Source organism: Paramormyrops kingsleyae, chromosome 9 (assembly GCF_048594095.1).
Source record: "Paramormyrops kingsleyae isolate MSU_618 chromosome 9, PKINGS_0.4, whole genome shotgun sequence".
In the NCBI taxonomy this organism is placed as follows: domain Eukaryota; kingdom Metazoa; phylum Chordata; class Actinopteri; order Osteoglossiformes; family Mormyridae; genus Paramormyrops; species Paramormyrops kingsleyae.
Window position 1 is genome coordinate 801,647 of NC_132805.1, and position 18,263 is coordinate 819,909.

An 18,263-nucleotide genomic window follows, 5' to 3' on the forward strand; every position below is an offset into this window, starting at 1 on the left:
TTGTCCTGACTTTACCCTGCATACTGTGGATCTCGATACACCACAAAGACTTTTTGTCCTGACTCTACCCTGCATACTGTGGCTCTCGATACACCACAAAGACTTTCTGTCCTGACTCTACTCTGCATACTGTGGCTCTCGATACACCACAAAGACTTTCTGTCCTGACTTTACCCTGCATACTGTGGCTCTCGATACACCACAAAGACTTTCTGTCCTGACTCTACCCTGCATACTGTGGCTCTCGATACACCACAAAGACTTTCTGTCCTGACTTTACCCTGCATACTGTGGCTCTCGATACACCACAAGGACTTTCTGTCCTGACTTTACCCTGCATACTGTGGCTCTCGATACACCACAAAGACTTTCTGTCCTGACTTTACCCTGCATACTGTGGCTCTCGATACACCACAAGGACTTTCTGTCCTGACTTTACCCTGCATACTGTGGCTCTCGATACACCACAAAGACTTTCTGTCCTGACTTTACCCTGCATACTGTGGCTCTCGATACACCACAAAGACTTTCTGTCCTGACTTTACCCTGCATACTGTGGCTCTCGATACACCACAAGGACTTTCTGTCCTGACTTTACCCTGCATACTGTGGCTCTCGATACACCACAAAGACTTTCTGTCCTGACTTTACCCTGCATACTGTGGCTCTCGATACACCACAAGGACTTTCTGTCCTGACTTTACCCTGCATACTGTGGCTCTCGATACACCACAAAGACTTTCTGTCCTGACTTTACCCTGCATACTGTGGCTCTCGATACACCACAAGGACTTTCTGTCCTGACTTTACCCTGCATACTGTGGCTCTCGATACACCACAAAGACTTTCTGTCCTGACTTTACCCTGCATACTGTGGCTCTCGATACACCACAAAGACTTTCTGTCCTGACTCTACCCTGCATACTGTGGCTCTCGATACACCACAAAGACTTTCTGTCCTGACTTTACCCTGCATACTGTGGCTCTCGATACACCACAAAGACTTTCTGTCCTGACTTTACCCTGCATACTGTGGCTCTCGATACACCACAAAGACTTTCTGTCCTGACTTTACCCTGCATACTGTGGCTCTCGATACACCACAAAGACTTTCTGTCCTGACTGTACCCTGCATACTGTGGCTCTCGATACACCACAAAGACTTTCTGTCCTGACTCTACCCTGCATACTGTGGCTCTCGATACACCACAAAGACTTTCTGTCCTGACTTTACCCTGCATACTGTGGCTCTCGATACACCACAAAGACTTTCTGTCCTGACTCTACCCTGCATACTGTGGCTCTCGATACACCACAAAGACTTTCTGTCCTGACTTTACCCTGCATACTGTGGCTCTCGATACACCACAAAGACTTTCTGTCCTGGTCACAGATGCACCAGCAAGACACGCTTTTGAACTCTGATGTATCTCATATTATGTTGCGTGGATCGAAATCTTTTGTGTAGAGCTGTGAATTGCTCTGCTAATTCTTCTTTCACTCTCTACTCTTACTGATGGAATGTGCAGTTGGTGAAGATTGGCCACCAGGTCACACATATATAGGCATGAAACCTCAAACACTATATTGGCCAGTGATTCAGTTTTATTGTCCAACCCCTGTAATGATACATATTTACAACTTTGCAAAATTAAATACAGTAAGTACCTCAGTTCTCGAACTCATTAGAACTCAAACTTCTTAAATCGAACCGACCTGTTCGAAATAAAATTACCTTGAGCTCGATCTGAATCTCAGAAGTCAAACCATAAACGCCGACCTAAGATAACTTGTACATGCGTGGAAATGAGTTACGCTGCACGTCTCTGAGCGGAAACAAAGGGTAACAAAATATTTGGGGCTTAAAAGCATGTGCAAGCTGGGGAGAATCACAAAGCATTAGCAGGCAGGGGCTGCAAGACTGCAAATGTGAAGGTTCCATCAGAAGAGAGCGGTGGGATTGGCCCTGAAGACGGCCTCTGCAGCCACTCCACGGCGCTCTTTCTCCCTATTGCGCTCCACGTGCAGCAGGTACAGAAGAACAGCGGTGATGATCGTCACCACCAGCGTTATGCCCAGGACAATCACTTGCATGTAGTCCATGAGCCTCTGTGGAAAAGGCCAGCTCACATATGTCACAGCTCAAATTCCAGTACAAGCATGCATGACTGTGAAACGCATGTGAACGTTTGCACTACTGATTACAAAAGAGTGATGGATTTTTTAAATTTATATTACTGAAACAGACTCAATCTCAGTTGTTACTCTTGCATGAGTTATGTTCATATTTTAGTTGCTCTTATGAATTCACACGGTAATAAAGTAGTATTATTCTGTCTGTTAATGTTACACTGGTGGCTGCTCAATGAGTACCATTACCTCACATTCCATCAAGGGCATGAGCGCCGTGCTGTTTGCATAATCTTCCAGTGGCCAACAGGGAACCACCCCCTGCAGTCCAAACACACATAGTGAGGGCCCTGTGATGAACTGGCATCCTATCCAGTTTGTACCCCAGCCATGTCCCATGTGCCTTGTCGTCCCCCCCCCCCCATTGACCCTGAACAGGATAAGTAAATGAAAAGAGGGGCTATTCTGTTCACTTTGAGATATTTTCAGGGTTTCGCTAAAGTTGCAGTGAAGTTCTGTTTTCTTTTTTTTTTTAATTTGGGCATTTGTGTCTTTCTTTGTGATCTGATAAATGGGAGTAAATGTAAGTTTGAAAATTACCTGTCTTAAATAACTGAAGTAAATATCAATGGACAACAGTATCATGCCAATCCCAGCAACCAGGAAACTGCCAATATTAACAACATAGGAGACCTGGGAGAAACGACCAAAATATCCATTATTCTTGCTAAGTACATACAAGTGTGCACCTCCAGAAATCAAATACCATCAGTTATACTTCCAGTGGTTTTTTTAACATTTGATTCTAGTTTCACAATTTGCTTGAAAATATACAGTATGACCTGCTTTCACATTGAAGTACCATTAATGACCATGATGAATTGCACCAAAAACCAAATGAAAACGGTTTGCATTATGCAGAGCTAAATGTACAACGTTTGCATGTATCAAAACTATGTTACAGTGGATAAAAATTAGAGAAGTTACATTTTTGTAGTTTACAAAGTCACAGCTTATCTGAATTCCAAGTTATTCTAACATGAATAGAAGGCATGTGTTTTAATCATATTTCATCAGTGAAAACTATCACACATCACAAAATAAAAGGTTAAACAAGAAATTTGTAGAAGGTCTGCAATAACAATTACAGTTGCTATACTTGAGTTTTTGGTTATAATCTGAAATATCTTTGTATATCTGGCAACCCCAGTCTATTTGGCAACATTGTTTGGCATTTTGCAAGATGGTGGGCCTCTCCAAGGTGACGAAACCCTGTGAACACCAGGTTGTTCAGGTGAAGGCCGAGGGGATAACTATAAATCATTGGAGGAGAAGTTATTCGTTCCAAGAGCGAAATATCTCAAACACTGAAGCTGTACAAAAAAAGTTTAATGTAAGTGCCATAAAAGGCAGGTCACCCACGTAAGATGATTGTGCAGTAGAACAGGATGATAGGGAGACTCTCAGTAGGGGATCAGTTCAACACCGCAGATGGAATTGCTCACCAAATCAGTCCTGAACAGGGTAAGAATTTACTTTGACAGGGTCTCGTCGTCTGAGACAATATGGACTGAAAGCCCTCGGCAGTGACCAAGAAGAATAAGAAGGCCAGACTAATGTTTTGATGAGGAGCATGTTGTGTGGACAGAGCAGAACTGTTAATTTCAGTGATGAAAGCAAGTTTAACTTTACTGGTTCAGATGGGAAACATCATGTGCGGGATTAAATTGGGGAGAGACTCCACCAAAAGTGTGTGAAGAACTCTGTAAAGTTCAGAAGAGTAAGAGTTATGGTGTGGGGTATGTTCTCTGCTGCAGGAGTCCGGCCTCTCACACGGTTACATGGCAAGGCGAATGATGGGTATCATATGGCTTCATGGCAAGGCGAATGATGGGTATCATATGGCTTCATGGCAAGGCGAATGATGGGTATCATATGGCTTCATGGCAAGGCGAATGATGGGTATCATATGGCTTCATGGCAAGGCGAATGATGGGTATCATATGGCTTCATGGCAAGGCGAATGATGGGTATCATATGGCTTCATGGCAAGGCGAATGATGGGTATCATATGGCTTCATGGCAAGGCGAATGATGGGTATCATATGGCTTCATGGCAAGGCGAATGATGGGTATCATATGGCTTCATGGCAAGGCGAATGATGGGTATCATATGGCTTCATGGCAAGGCGAATGATGGGTATCATATGGCTTCATGGCAAGGCGAATGATGGGTATCATATGGCTTCATGGCAAGGCGAATGATGGGTATCATATGGCTACATGGCAAGGCGAATGATGGGTATCATATGGCTACATGGCAAGGCGAATGATGGGTATCATATGGCTACATGGTAAGGCGAATGATGGGTATCATATGGCTTCATGGTAAGGCGAATGATGGGTATAATATGGCTTCATGGTAAGGCGAATGATGGGTATAATATGGCTTCATGGTAAGGCGAATGATGGGTATCATATGGCTTCATGGTAAGGCGAATGATGGGTATCATATGGCTTCATGGTAAGGCGAATGATGGGTATCATATGGCTTCATGGTAAGGCGAATGATGGGTATCATATGGCTTCATGGTAAGGCGAATGATGGGTATCATATGGCTACATGGTAAGGCGAATGATGGGTATCATATGGCTTCATGGTAAGGCGAATGATGGGTATCATATGGCTACATGGTAAGGCGAATGATGGGTATCATATGGCTACATGGTAAGGCGAATGATGGGTATCATATGGCTACATGGTAAGGCGAATGATGGGTATCATATGGTTACATGGCAAGGTGAATGATGGGTATCATATGGCTTCATGGTAAGGCGAATGATGGGTATCATATGGCTTCATGGCAAGGTGAATGATGGGTATCATATGGTTACATGGCAAGGTGAATGATGGGTATCATATGGCTTCATGGTAAGGTGAATGATGGGTATCATATGGTTACATGGCAAGGTGAATGATGGGTATCATATGGCTTCATGGTAAGGTGAATGATGGGTATCAGAACCTCCATCAGCAACATGCGGTTCCTTCAGAGAGCATCACCCAATCAGCCAATCAATTTTTATGCAAGACAGTGCCCCATGTCACACTACAAAATGGGTGAAGCAGTTCCTCAAAGCTGAGAAGTTCGAGGTGATGACATGGCCAGCCCTGAGTCCTGATCTGAACCCTATCGAGTGTTGGGCAGTGTCCACTGGAAACAATGGTGAGTGCTGGTGGTAAACTAGGTTTACTGTATAATGGGGCCAGGAAGGAGTTCAGAGCCCTAACAGCTTCAGGGAAGAAGCTACTGTAGAACCTGGAGGAGGACGCTTAGATGCTCCTGTGCCTTCTGCCAGATGGGAGGGGTATAGAGTGAAGGATGGGAGGGGTAGAGAGAGAGTGTGAAGGATGGGAGGGGTAGAGAGAGAGTGTGAAGGATGGGAGGGGTACAGAGAGAGTGTGAAGGATGGGAGGGGTACAGAGAGAGTGTGAAGGATGGGAGGGGTACAGAGAGAGTGTGAAGGATGGGAGGGGTCTTCTACAGGGCTGGAGGACGACGTCCTCAATGGGACAGTTTTCACTGATGATGTATGATTAATATACATCTGTGCTGTTAATATTAGAATAACTTTGCATTCAGATAAGCAGTAACTTTGTGAATTACACAAAAATGTAACTATTATTTGAGGAATCCTTGGTAATTATTTGTCGTCTCTTGCTTTGCTTTTGTGCGTTAAAATTTATATAAGTAATATATTTAATTTATAGTAGGATTGTGCACAGGAGCCCTTTACACTTGAATTCTGAAACCAGCATACCTGCCAACACGTCGGATTTCCCCGAGTGTCTCCTAATTACCCAACCCTCCTCCCACTGAAATCCCCATTGTTTCCGATAAACAGATTTTTATTATCCTGACAAATGCCGTTTACAAAATTTAAATAACAAATACAGGCCTACTCACCAGTAGGAATGCAGGGAATTTGTACAGCAGGAAAGACAATAATCCAGAAAAGAAAAACTGGGGGTGGAAAAAACAGGTTAATCAACTGCTGAGAAATGTCTCAATGGGACGGTACAGCTGATGTGGAACGTGCTTATGTTTTTAGTTACATTCTACACAAGTACAGTACTGTGCAAAAGTCTTAGGCAGGCAAAGAAAATGACGTTTAGATTATTCTTGTGTTGGTGTGAAACTATATCATGCCTGTCAAAGTGTGTCAGCTTAGCCATTTCAGAACCTCTGTTAAAATCACCCCAGTATTTGCAGTGACCGTCCAGTGAAGCCATGTATTTTTTGACTTGGCCACTAGCACACCCCATACAGCTAATCAATCTGTCACTGACTTTTTAAACCAATTTCTTTAACTATTTAATTGAGCTGTTGGTGAAATTTAACAAAATCATGGAATGGCTGAGGTGCCCCTGAGGAGAGGTTTGGGAACTGAAGTGGTGTTCATGTAGCCATCCAACTAGATATCAGTAACTTTTTAGAAAACAGAAGAAATTATTACTAGTTTTATTGTGTTACTCTTAATTTGCACATGTTCTAATGATAAATTGTGTTTTTGTTCTAAGCCAAAGTACACTTGCTACCCAGATAAAGCTTTAAACATTTCTTTGGAATGCCTAAGAGTTTTGCACAGTACTGTATATATTTTGATATTTGAGATCATGTGCACGATATACTGAATTTCGCATACCATTTAGGTTAACGTGTTCATAAATACTAAATGAAGCTCACGAAATCCCTAAATTGTGTGCATGATGTACTCTTATTTGTGCTCTCAATTTGCTATTTTGAGCTCTCGAATTGTGCTCTTGTCTTGCCCATTTTTATCTGCAAAACCAGGAGCTGGAAAACTGAAACTGCATTCAAACCATCCTTTCATAGTTTTTAAAGTTTGTGAATACTGGTTGTAAATAAATTGTTACTGGTTTAAAAAATGGGCAAATAAAAAAACAAACTACCTGGGGTGGGTTTCCCGAAAGATTAGTAAGTTTTTTGTTATCTTGCACTTAAGATCAGTCGTTAATTAGTGAGTGTTTCTCAAATCCCTTTGTAACTAAGGTAGTTCCTAATATTCTTCTTAGATTTACGAGCGCCCCAAGCCACTCGTCCCACTGCTACTGTATCTTCTTTAGTTGAACTTTTGCCAGCTGTCGTGTCACAGAGACACAGAGATCGCCCAATATAGATAATAAAAACACATTGGAGCTCCTTTCTAGACAACGTGATAGTTATGTTAATGATGATAGTGGGGTATCGCAGGGTTAAATTTTAGGACCATTGTTCCTAATTTACATCAATGATATTGACACCAATACATACAATGAACTGTCAAATTTGCAGACGATACCAAGGTGGGTGGTGTAGCAAATACTGAACTAGCAACACAGAGGCTACAACGGGATCTGGATTTATACACGCTCAGAGAGAAACAGGAGGGAAGGAGACGTGTGCGACAAAATGAGTGACCACGGGAAATGGAGTAAAATTTGGACAAGTGAGTGAACCGGCTACTAATGAAAGTGACAGTTTGTCAATGTCTACACCGTCATCCAGTACAGCACCACAACCATCTAGACCTACAACCCAGAGCTCTATGAGACAGTTTGTCAATGTCTACACCGTCATCTAGTACAGCACCACAACCACCTAGACCTACAACCCAGAGCTCTATGAGATAGTTTGTCAATGTCTACACCGTCATCTAGTACAGCACCACAACCACCTAGACCTACAACCCAGAGCTCTATGAGATAGTTTGTCAATGTCTACACCGTCATCTAGTACAGCACCACAACCACCTAGACCTACAACCCAGAGCTCTATGAGATAGTTTGGTCTACACCGTCATCCAGTACAGCACCACAACCACCTAGACCTACAACCCAGAGCTCTATGAGACAGTTTGTCAATGTCTACACCGTCATCTAGTACAGCACCACAACCACCTAGACCTACAACCCAGAGCTCTATGAGACAGATTGTGCAAAAAGCTATGACTCCAGTAAAACAGAACACAACGAGGAATTGGATAAAATTATTGCACGTGATTTCCAACCATTTTCAATCATGGAAGACAAAGGATTCAGAACCTTTACTCATGCTCTCAATCCAATTTATGTCATTCCAAGCAGGAAAACTCTCTCCCACAAAATTATCCCAAAGCTATATGACAGAAAATGTGCTTCACTGCAAGAGAGAGTTAAAAAAGCCGCAGGAGTTTGCCTGATGACTGACTGCTGGACATCCCGCACCACCACATCCTACATGTCAGTTACTGACTGCTGGACATCCCGCACCACCACATCCTACATGTCAGTTACTGACTGCTGGACATCCCGCACCACCACATCCTACATGTCAGTTACTGACTGCTGGAGATCCCGCACCACCACATCCTACATGTCAGTTACTGACTGCTGGACATCCCGCACCACCACATCCTACTTGTCAGTTACTGACTGCTGGACATCCCGCACCACCACATCGTACATGTCAGTTACTGACTGCTGGACATCCCGCACCACCACATCGTACATGTCAGTTACTGACTGCTGGACATCCCGCACCACCACATCCTACATGTCAGTTACTGACTGCTGGAGATCCCGCACCACCACATCCTACATGTCAGTTACTGACTGCTGGACATCCCGCACCACCACATCCTACATGTCAGTTACTGACTGCTGGACATCCCGCACCACCACATCGTACATGTCAGTTACTGACTGCTGGACATCCCGCACCACCACATCCTACATGTCAGTTACTGACTGCTGGAGATCCCGCACCACCACATCCTACATGTCAGTTACTGACTGCTGGACATCCCGCACCACCACATCCTACATGTCAGTTACTGACTGCTGGAGATCCCGCACCACCACATCCTACATGTCAGTTACTGACTGCTGGACATCCCGCACCACCACATCCTACATGTCAGTTACTGACTGCTGGACATCCCACACCACCACATCCTACATGTCAGTTACTGACTGCTGGACATCCCACACCACCACATCCTACATGTCAGTTACTTGCCACTTTACTGAAAATTACAAGATGGTGTCCTGTCTTCTGGATTGTTTTTGAATTCAGTGATAGACACACTTCTGAGAACTTAGCATAGGAGCTGCTCAAAGTGACAAAAGAGTGGGATGTGGAAAACAAAGTGGTTTGCTGTGTCAGTGACAATGCAGCTAACATAATTAAAGCAATTAAAATCCTGAAATGGACCCACCACCCATGTCTTGCACACACAATTAACCTGTTTGTGAGCGATGCTCTGAAGGTGATGGAACCCGCTGTGGACAAAGGGAAGGTGATAGTGGAATTCTTCCACAGGAGCAAAACAGCCAAAGAGCAGCTCAAATCTACCCAACGACAGATGAGCATGCCTGAGCTCAAGCTGAAACAGGAGCGCATTACAAGGTGGAACTCAACCTATCATACGCTAAAACGGATTCTGGAGTCCAGGGACGCAGTCTTCTCTACCCTGGCTCTTAGCAGTGCACCTGCTGATCCTCTGAGCCAAGAGGAATGGGAGGTGGTGCGGGAGGCGCACGGTTCTGGAGCCATTGGAGCAGTTCACTGTGGAGATCAGTGCAGACAGGTACAGTGTAAAAATGCTATTTCATTATTATTATTGTTATTAATATCATTATTATTCAATTACTATTATCATTTTTATTAGTTGTTGCATTATTGGTATGAAAAGTAGATTATGGGGAGGCGTATGTGCAGAATAGTTGAGGAATGTTTAAACTAGGGACTGGGGGGGCAGGGAGGTCAGTTATGAATTTATGTGGGGAGAGACGGAAAGCCCAAATAAATATTAAAAGTAGACACTGTAAAAGGCCTACCATTAGTGGTCTGTATTTGAATGCTAGGAGTATTAGAAACAAAATTAATGACTTAGAGGCTTTAATTTCTTCAGACAATTACGACATTATAGGAATAACTGAAACATGGATGAGTGACAATGATGGTGATGAATATAATATGGATGGTTAAACGTTGTTCCGTAGAGACCAGATAGGCAAGAAGGGAGGTGGTGTTGCAGTATACGTAAAAGAAAACTTGCAGGCAAGGGATCTCACTGATAAAAATAAAAATTCAGAAGCTGTATGGATAAAACTTGAGGCTAAAGAGTCAAATGGCCTAATTATCGGGGTTTGTTATAGAGCACCTAATGTAACTGTAGAGGAAAGCAGAATGTTATATGATGATATCAGGATTTTGAGTAATAAAAATGATGTGGTGGTTATGGGTGATTTTAATTTACCTGGGATACAGTGGGACACAGTCTCTGGCTCTTCTGTAAATGAACTTGAGATGGTGGAATTAGTACAGGATTGTTTTTTTACTCAGTTTGTTAATACTCCTACCAGGGGAGAAGCCCTTCTTGATCTTGTTTTCTGTAATAACCAGGATAGGATTGGAAAATTAGAGGTTTTAGACCCATTGTACGGTAGCGATCATAACATGGTTAAATTCGAGGTTAATTTTAGTGTCCGAAGAGCAAAGTCGAAATTAAAAGTATACAATGTTAGGAAGGCTAACTTTAATGGTATGAGACGGAAATTAGAAACTGTAAACTGGACAGAGTTAAATAGCAAAACAGTTGAAGAGGCATGGGAATTTTTCAAAAGCACATTGTTGCAAGTGCAAGAGGACTTCATACCTGTTTTCAGCAAAACTAAATTTCGGAAACGACAACCAAGGTGGTTTACTAAGGAAATTAAGAATAAAGTCAGGAGGAAAAGGGCTCTGTTCCACAATTGGAAAATAACTAATGATTTCAAAATTAAGCAGGAGTATCTAAGTCTACAGGCAGAGTTAAAAAATGACATTAGGCTATCCAAGAGGGATGTTGAAAGAAAAATTGCATTGGAGGCTAAGCATGACAGTAAAGGTTTCTTCCAATATTTTAACTCCAAGAGAGCACTAAAAGCTGAAATCACTAATTTGCAGGATAGTAAGGGACTTATAATTGATAACGAAATTGATATAGTAAATGAGTTTAAAGATTATTTTTCAAGGGTGTTCACAATAGAGAACACAAGTAACTTACCACCAATTAATACGAATACAGCATCGTCATTGACTAATATATGTATAACTGAGGTTGATGTGATACTAAGCCTAGCTAAACTCAAAATAAATAAATCGCAGGGGCCTGATGGCATCTTACCTATAGTCTTAAGAGAGATGAGGGATATTATTAGCCAACCTTTAACTTTAATATTCCAGAAATCGTTATCTGCTGGTGTGGTACCATCAGATTGGAAGCATGCTAATATAACACCCATATTCAAAAAAGGGGATAGAAGTAATCCAGCAAACTATAGGCCAATCAGTTTAACTAGCATTACTGGAAAAATAATGGAAGCTATAATTCAAGTGAAAATGGTAGATTACCTAGATGCAAATAACATTATAAAGGATAGCCAACATGGATTTAGGAGAGGTAGATCCTGCTTAACGAATCTACTTGAGTTCTTTGAGGAAGCTACAAGTGAAATTGATCACAAAAAGGCCTATGATGTGATTTACTTAGATTTCCAGAAGGCCTTTGATTTGTCCCCCACAAACGGCTCTTGCTAAAGCTTAAAGCTGCAGGGATTTTAGGAACTGTGGCAGCTTGGATCAAAAACTGGCTAACTGACAGGAAGCAGCGAGTAGTTATTAGAGGCACAATGTCACAGTGGGCCTCCGTTCATAGTGGGGTACCGCAGGGTTCAATTTTAGGACCACTATTGTTCCTAATTTACATTAATGATATTGACACAAATACATACAGTAAACTGGTTAAATTTGCAGACGACACCAAGGTGGGCGGTGTAGCAGATACTGATCTAGCAGCAGAGAGGCTTCAACGGGATCTTGATTTAATTAGCGAATGGGCTGATACTTGGCAGATGAAATTTAACACAGATAAATGTAAGGTAATCCATGCGGGGAGCAGAAATATAAAGTACAGATATTTTATGGGTTCCACTGAAATAAAGGTAGCTGATTACGAGAAAGATCTCGGTATATATATTGATGCTTCCATGTCCCACTCTCGCCAGTGTGGGGAAGCAATAAAAAAAAGGCGAACAGAATGTTGGGTTATATCTCTAGGTGTGTGGAGTTTAAGTCAAGGGAGGTGATGTTACACTTATATAATTCCTTGGTAAGACCCCACCTAGAATACTGTGTGCAGGTTTGGTCACCATACCTCAAGAAGGACATTGATGCCTTAGAAAAGTTGCGACGAAGAGCTACGAGAATGATTCCTGGTCTTAGAGGAATGTCTTATGAGGAGAGGTTAGCGGAACTGAATCTGTTTAGCCTTGAGCAAAGGAGACTAAGGGGGGATATGATACAGGTCTATAAGATTCTAACGGGTCTGGATGCTGTTCAGCCAAATGACTATTTCAATATTAGTCTAAATACTAGAACTCGTGGCCATAAGTGGAAATTAGCGGGAGAACATTTTAAAACAAATTTGAGGAAGCACTTCTTTACACAGCGTGTAGTTAGAGTATGGAATAGTCTTCCTGCTATTGTAGTGGAAGGTAAAACCATGGGTTCCTTTAAATCAGAGGCCTCCTCTCGTTTGTAAATTTCTTATGTTCTTATGTTCTTATGTAGACGTGAATGGAAATAATATATACTGCTAAATAAAACAAAGCATAACAGAGGATAAACAAGAGGAGCCACAAGCATCTGATACGGGCAGCCAGCTCCACTGCCAGGGGCCAAGAGGGAGAAAAGGGAACAGAGGATGAACAAGAGGAGCCACAAGCATCTGATACGGGCAGCCAGCTCCACTGCCAGGGGGCCAAGAGGGAGAAAAGGGAACAGAGGATGAACAAGAGGAGCCACAAGCATCTGATACGGGCAGCCAGCTCCACTGCCAGGGGGCCAAGAGGGAGAAAAGGGAACAGAGGATGAACAAGAGGAGCCACAAGCATCTGATACGGGCAGCCAGCTCCACTGCCAGGGGGCCAAGAGGGAGAAAAGGGAACAGAGGATGAACAAGAGGAGCCACAAGCATCTGATACGGGCAGCCAGCTCCACTGCCAGGGGCCAAGAGGGAGAAAAGGGAACAGAGGATGAACAAGAGGAGCCACAAGCATCTGATACGGGCAGCCAGCTCCACTGCCAGGGGCCAAGAGGGAGAAAAGGGAACAGAGGATGAACAAGAGGAGCCACAAGCATCTGATACGGGCAGCCAGCTCCACTGCCAGGGGGCCAAGAGGGAGAAAAGGGAACAGAGGATGAACAAGAGGAGCCACAAGCATCTGATACGGGCAGCCAGCTCCACGGCCAGGGGCCAAGAGGGAGAAAAGGGAACAGAGGATGAACAAGAGGAGCCACAAGCATCTGATACGGGCAGCCAGCTCCACTGCCAGGGGCCAAGAGGGAGAAAAGGGAACAGAGGCTGAACAAGAGGAGCCACAAGCATCTGATACGGGCAGCCAGCTCCACTGCCAGGGGGCCAAGAGGGAGAAAAGGGAACAGAGGATGAACAAGAGGAGCCACAAGCATCTGATACGGGCAGCCAGCTCCACTGCCAGGGGGCCAAGAGGGAGAAAAGGGAACAGAGGCTGGACAAGAGGAGCCACAAGCATCTGATACGGGCAGCCAGCTCCACTGCCAGGGGCCAAGAGGGAGAAAAGGGAACAGAGGCTGAACAAGAGGAGCCACAAGCATCTGATACGGGCAGCCAGCTCCACTGCCAGGGGCCAAGAGGGAGAAAAGGGAACAGAGGCTGAACAAGAGGAGCCACAAGCATCTGATACGGGCAGCCAGCTCCACTGCCAGGGGCCAAGAGGGAGAAAAGGGAACAGAGGATGAACAAGAGGAGCCACAAGCATCTGATACGGGCAGCCAGCTCCACTGCCAGGGGCCAAGAGGGAGAAAAGGGAACAGAGGATGAACAAGAGGAGCCACAAGCATCTGATACGGGCAGCCAGCTCCACTGCCAGGGGGCCAAGAGGGAGAAAAGGGAACAGAGGATGAACAAGAGGAGCCACAAGCATCTGATACGGGCAGCCAGCTCCACGGCCAGGGTCCAAGAGGGAGAAAAGGGAACAGAGGATGAACAAGAGGAGCCACAAGCATCTGATACGGGCAGCCAGCTCCACTGCCAGGGGCCAAGAGGGAGAAAAGGGAACAGAGGATGAACAAGAGGAGCCACAAGCATCTGATACGGGCAGCCAGCTCCACTGCCAGGGGCCAAGAGGGAGAAAAGGGAACAGAGGATGAACAAGAGGAGCCACAAGCATCTGATACGGGCAGCCAGCTCCACTGCCAGGGGCCAAGAGGGAGAAAAGGGAACTGAGGATGAACAAGAGGAGCCACAAGCATCTGATACGGGCAGCCAGCTCCACTGCCAGGGGCCAAGAGGGAGAAAAGGGAACTGAGGATGAACAAGAGGAGCCACAAGCATCTGATACGGGCAGCCAGCTCCACTGCCAGGGGCCAAGAGGGAGAAAAGGGAACAGAGGATGAACAAGAGGAGCCACAAGCATCTGTTACCTGTGACAAGCACAGCACAAGCACACTCCATAGGACATGGCTGTCCCATTTTGTTTTAGAGCTATTAACCCCTTAGTTGTTGCTCCATTGCACTTTAAGTGGATGCAATATAATAACTAATAACTATTACAGACAAAAATAATATGAAAATCCATATGAGGCTAACTTAACCGCGGTCAGTGACAAGTTATCATCATCTTCTACCAAAGCAAATAGCCAATCGTAGTCAATATTTTAAAAAAACCAATCAAAGGAGCGGCGATATTAGCCACTGATCCCACTTCCAAAGTGTCAAAATTCATCCTGTCAAGCGAGCGAGTGCTGTGCAGACGCGAACGCGTAGAGAGGATGGGTTTTCAGCTCACGAGCGCACACGCACGCGTGGTTCGACTTTTGTCACTAATGTACCGCCGATCGAGCGAGCAAGCGAGTGCTGTGCAAACGCAAGCGCGTAGAGAGGATGGGTTTTCTGCTCGCGAGCGCATACGCGCGTGTGGTTTTTATGCGCGCGAGTTTTGGCACTAATTTAACGCCATAGATTCACCATTCTTAAGAACAAAGTTGCGAACAATTCTGCTATTTAAGAACACGTCATGAATCCGACGTAGGTTGTTCTTAAATTTCACAGGATCCAATGTAAGAGAATTCTTAAGAAAATATTGGTGAATGAGGCCCATTGTTCGGGAACAGGCTAAAAGAAATAGGCCTACGTTTCATATGATGTATCTTTAGAGTCTTCGCAGGACGCTAAGAGCAATCGTTATCGGTACAATATCTGGTTTCTGGGCGCAAATAACCAAAACGTGAACACAACTTCATTAGGCCTAATTCGAGATAGCAAATTGAGAGCAGAAAAACAAGTAAAACGTACACACATCTTAGTGATCTCTACAGCTCGATTTAGTATTTACTGGGTACATTAGTATATCGTGGGCATAAAATAATTTTAAAATAAAAAAGGGCTCCGTGATATATTAAAATAAGCTTGTGCACGGTGGATTCAGACATGCATCCTACCAGAATCCCGGTGACAATTGGCACTCTGAGCAGGACTTCCAGATTCACTTCTGGCATAGTAGCAGCTCTTGAAATCCCAAGTCCAAAAATCGTGAATCCGCATATAGTCTGAAAAACCTAGTGCAAAATTTTACAAATTATATATGGGTGACATAAAATCAAATCATAACAGAAAACATATATTGCAAATCTCTAAATAAGCCTCCACCAAGTACAGATCAGCACTATAGAGGCTGCCCAATTCACATATGTTTAATTTCAAATTTGTTTTTACTTTTTCAATTGATTAAACAGCTCAACCCACAAAAGGTTTTAGACGCCTAACTTCAGGACAACGATGTTCCGTCCGATTTCCCTTATTAATTCTTATTTATATTCTAATTGGAATTTTACCAAGTACTGTATATAAGCTTTCAATTGGTTTCATCTTTTGAACCTTTACTGAATCCTTTATTAATTGGAGAACCTCACAAAATGTTTGATTGGCTTTCCAAACAGAATATAACTATTTGTTTGGAAACGAGTCACGGAAAAACAGAATTTAAAAATTATAGGCTATAGCGAGAAAGGTTAAAAGATAACAATTATAGTGAACCAAAGTGATAATCTTACCCCTATAGACATGAGCTGTGTCTCTAACAGGTTGTGCAAACGAGGCTTCTTGATCTCGAGGACCTCATTTGCTTTGTACTGCTCAAACAGTGGCTCTGTCACCTGAGACTCTTCTACAATTTCAGACGCGGCCATGGCGATCAGCCTCTTTTCCCTGAGGAAATATGTACATTTTTACCTGACGGTTGATCAGGTCAAACAAATGTATCTGCATATTCAGTACATTGTTCGCAGTAAGCTTGGGGTATATCCCGGGATGCAGTATCGGTAAATCCATTAGGCGACATTCAGGCGCGAGGCGGCAAGAAGGTCCTGGGTTCGGTCCCGGGTCCTTTCTGTTTGAAGTTCGCACGCTGTTCCCAGGGGGTCCGGTTTCCACGATCCAAAAGCATGCAGGAGTCTAAATTGGCCCTGTAGGCCTAGTTGTGTTGGCGACATCCCAGGGTTGGTTCAGGTGTTATACCAAAAAAGGCATTCCTGCCGTAGAATGCATGCCTGTCTGAAACGAGTTGAGCTGTGAACGAGTTGTCGAGTAAGGCTACTGTAGTGCTAATCAATAGCCCCAAAACCCCCCTAAAACCCTAACCCTAATCCCCAAAACACCCCTAAAACTCTAGCCCCTAAAAAACCCCTGACCCCCCAAAAAACCCTTAAAAGCTCAACTCGTCAGAACATGCATTCTAAGGCAGGGATGCGTTTTTCGGCATAACACCGGGATATGCTCCGGTCCCCCCCGCGACCCCATTTTGGCAATCAGCGGTTTTGAGGAGGCGCCGACTTATCAAACCACCGGCGCAACCCCGGCAAAATTCAGCGGTTAGGAATTGCAAATTGAGTTTCCCCCCCAACATGCAATGCAATTGCCGGGGACGCCATAACAAAGAGGCAGAAAACGCATGGCATTACGAAATGCAATTCAGTGCCTTGTTATTCTATTTATTATTCAAAATATTTTGAAATGAATTAAGGATTGCATAAGCACTTTGCACATTGAATTGCCGATTGCAAAATGTATTTAAAAATTACATGTTCAGATTAAATATTGAAATGACAAATGCATGCTCTGATTGAATATTGAATTGCCAATTGCAAAATGAATTGCCATTTGAATTTTTGTTCTTATAATCTTCCATACAATTAACATTTTAACAGATACCCAGAAAATAAACCGATTAGTCTGTTTCAGTTATAATCCTTTCCACCCATTTCGGGGTAAATTTCAGCAGCCTATTAGTTAAACTTCACATTGGTTTCACTGATCAAATTTAGCATCGCTCTTTCAGATTTATAGTTTATATAGGTACATTTGTGTAATTTTTCGTAGTAGAAACGTTGTTTCTCTTCAATTCCGTCTTATTTGTCCTAAATTAGCATTTAAAAATCACTACCGTCAACAGAAATGGAAGGGCGATCTGTTTGAGAGATGCATATTAATAATACTTTATTAGCACCAAAATCCTCGTCAACAGATAGTTGGTAAATTGTCAACAAACGTAATTTATTAATCGATTGCTATGCTGCTATTTCTGTCAGATGATATTATGCTCGGAAATTATATAGATTACAGATAGGCTATCTATATATAGTCTATAGTCCAGTAACGATTACTTTAAATATAATTACGAGTGTTGTAATTATAATCCTGTAATTATAATTATAATATAACGTCTAATGATTTTGTGCAATAGATTCGTTCTCAGTTTGAAATTATTTAAATTACTTTCCTATGAATCAAATATTTTTATATACATTATATAGCCTACTTACCTGTTTTTTCCGTCTATCTGTCGCCGATGAATAAAGACCTATCGTCAGCCCTCTTCCCTACACGTCCGTAGCCTGATCAGGTGTGAAGGGTCTGGAATGGATGCAGCCGCTCATGCCCGCTCCATGGAGAATAGCCGGAAATGGAGCAATGTGGAGATTAAGCTGAAATACGTAACGGAAGTGACA

The 18,263-nt window shown here is 43.4% G+C and overlaps 1 protein-coding gene across 2 annotated transcripts; it reads right to left on the reverse strand.

Annotated features, from left to right (window-relative positions):
* Positions 1 to 1,587: 1,587 nt before the first annotated feature.
* On the reverse strand, positions 1,588 to 18,234 carry LOC111850442 (uncharacterized). 2 transcript variants are annotated; one of them, XM_023824344.2, is made up of 7 exons: positions 18,078 to 18,232; positions 16,311 to 16,464; positions 15,699 to 15,815; positions 6,099 to 6,155; positions 2,731 to 2,823; positions 2,380 to 2,451; positions 1,588 to 2,109 (listed from the first exon to the last, which is right to left on the reverse strand). In XM_023824344.2, exons 2-7 carry the CDS (start codon positions 16,443 to 16,445, stop codon positions 1,942 to 1,944), a joined length of 642 nt encoding a protein of 213 aa, XP_023680112.1. In that variant the 5' UTR covers positions 16,446 to 16,464; positions 18,078 to 18,232; the 3' UTR covers positions 1,588 to 1,941. The 2 variants fall into 2 exon arrangements, with proteins under 2 accessions (XP_023680112.1, XP_072572059.1); XM_072715958.1 differs by lacking the exon at positions 2,731 to 2,823 and having other exon boundaries at positions 18,078 to 18,234.
* Positions 18,235 to 18,263: the final 29 nt, after the last annotated feature.

Excerpts from the sequence above, each read along its gene's own strand:
- LOC111850442 (XM_023824344.2), bottom strand. The coding sequence starts at position 16,445 with ATGGCCGCGTCTGAAATTGTAGAAGAGTCTCAGGTGACAGAGCCACTG. Across the intron at positions 15,816-16,310 it reads CACAGCTCATGTCTATAGGG|GTTTTTCAGACTATATGCGG; the intron begins GTAAGATTATCA and ends ATTTTGCACTAG. Across the intron at positions 2,824-6,098 it reads AATTCCCTGCATTCCTACTG|GTCTCCTATGTTGTTAATAT; the intron begins GTGAGTAGGCCT and ends CGTTTCTCCCAG.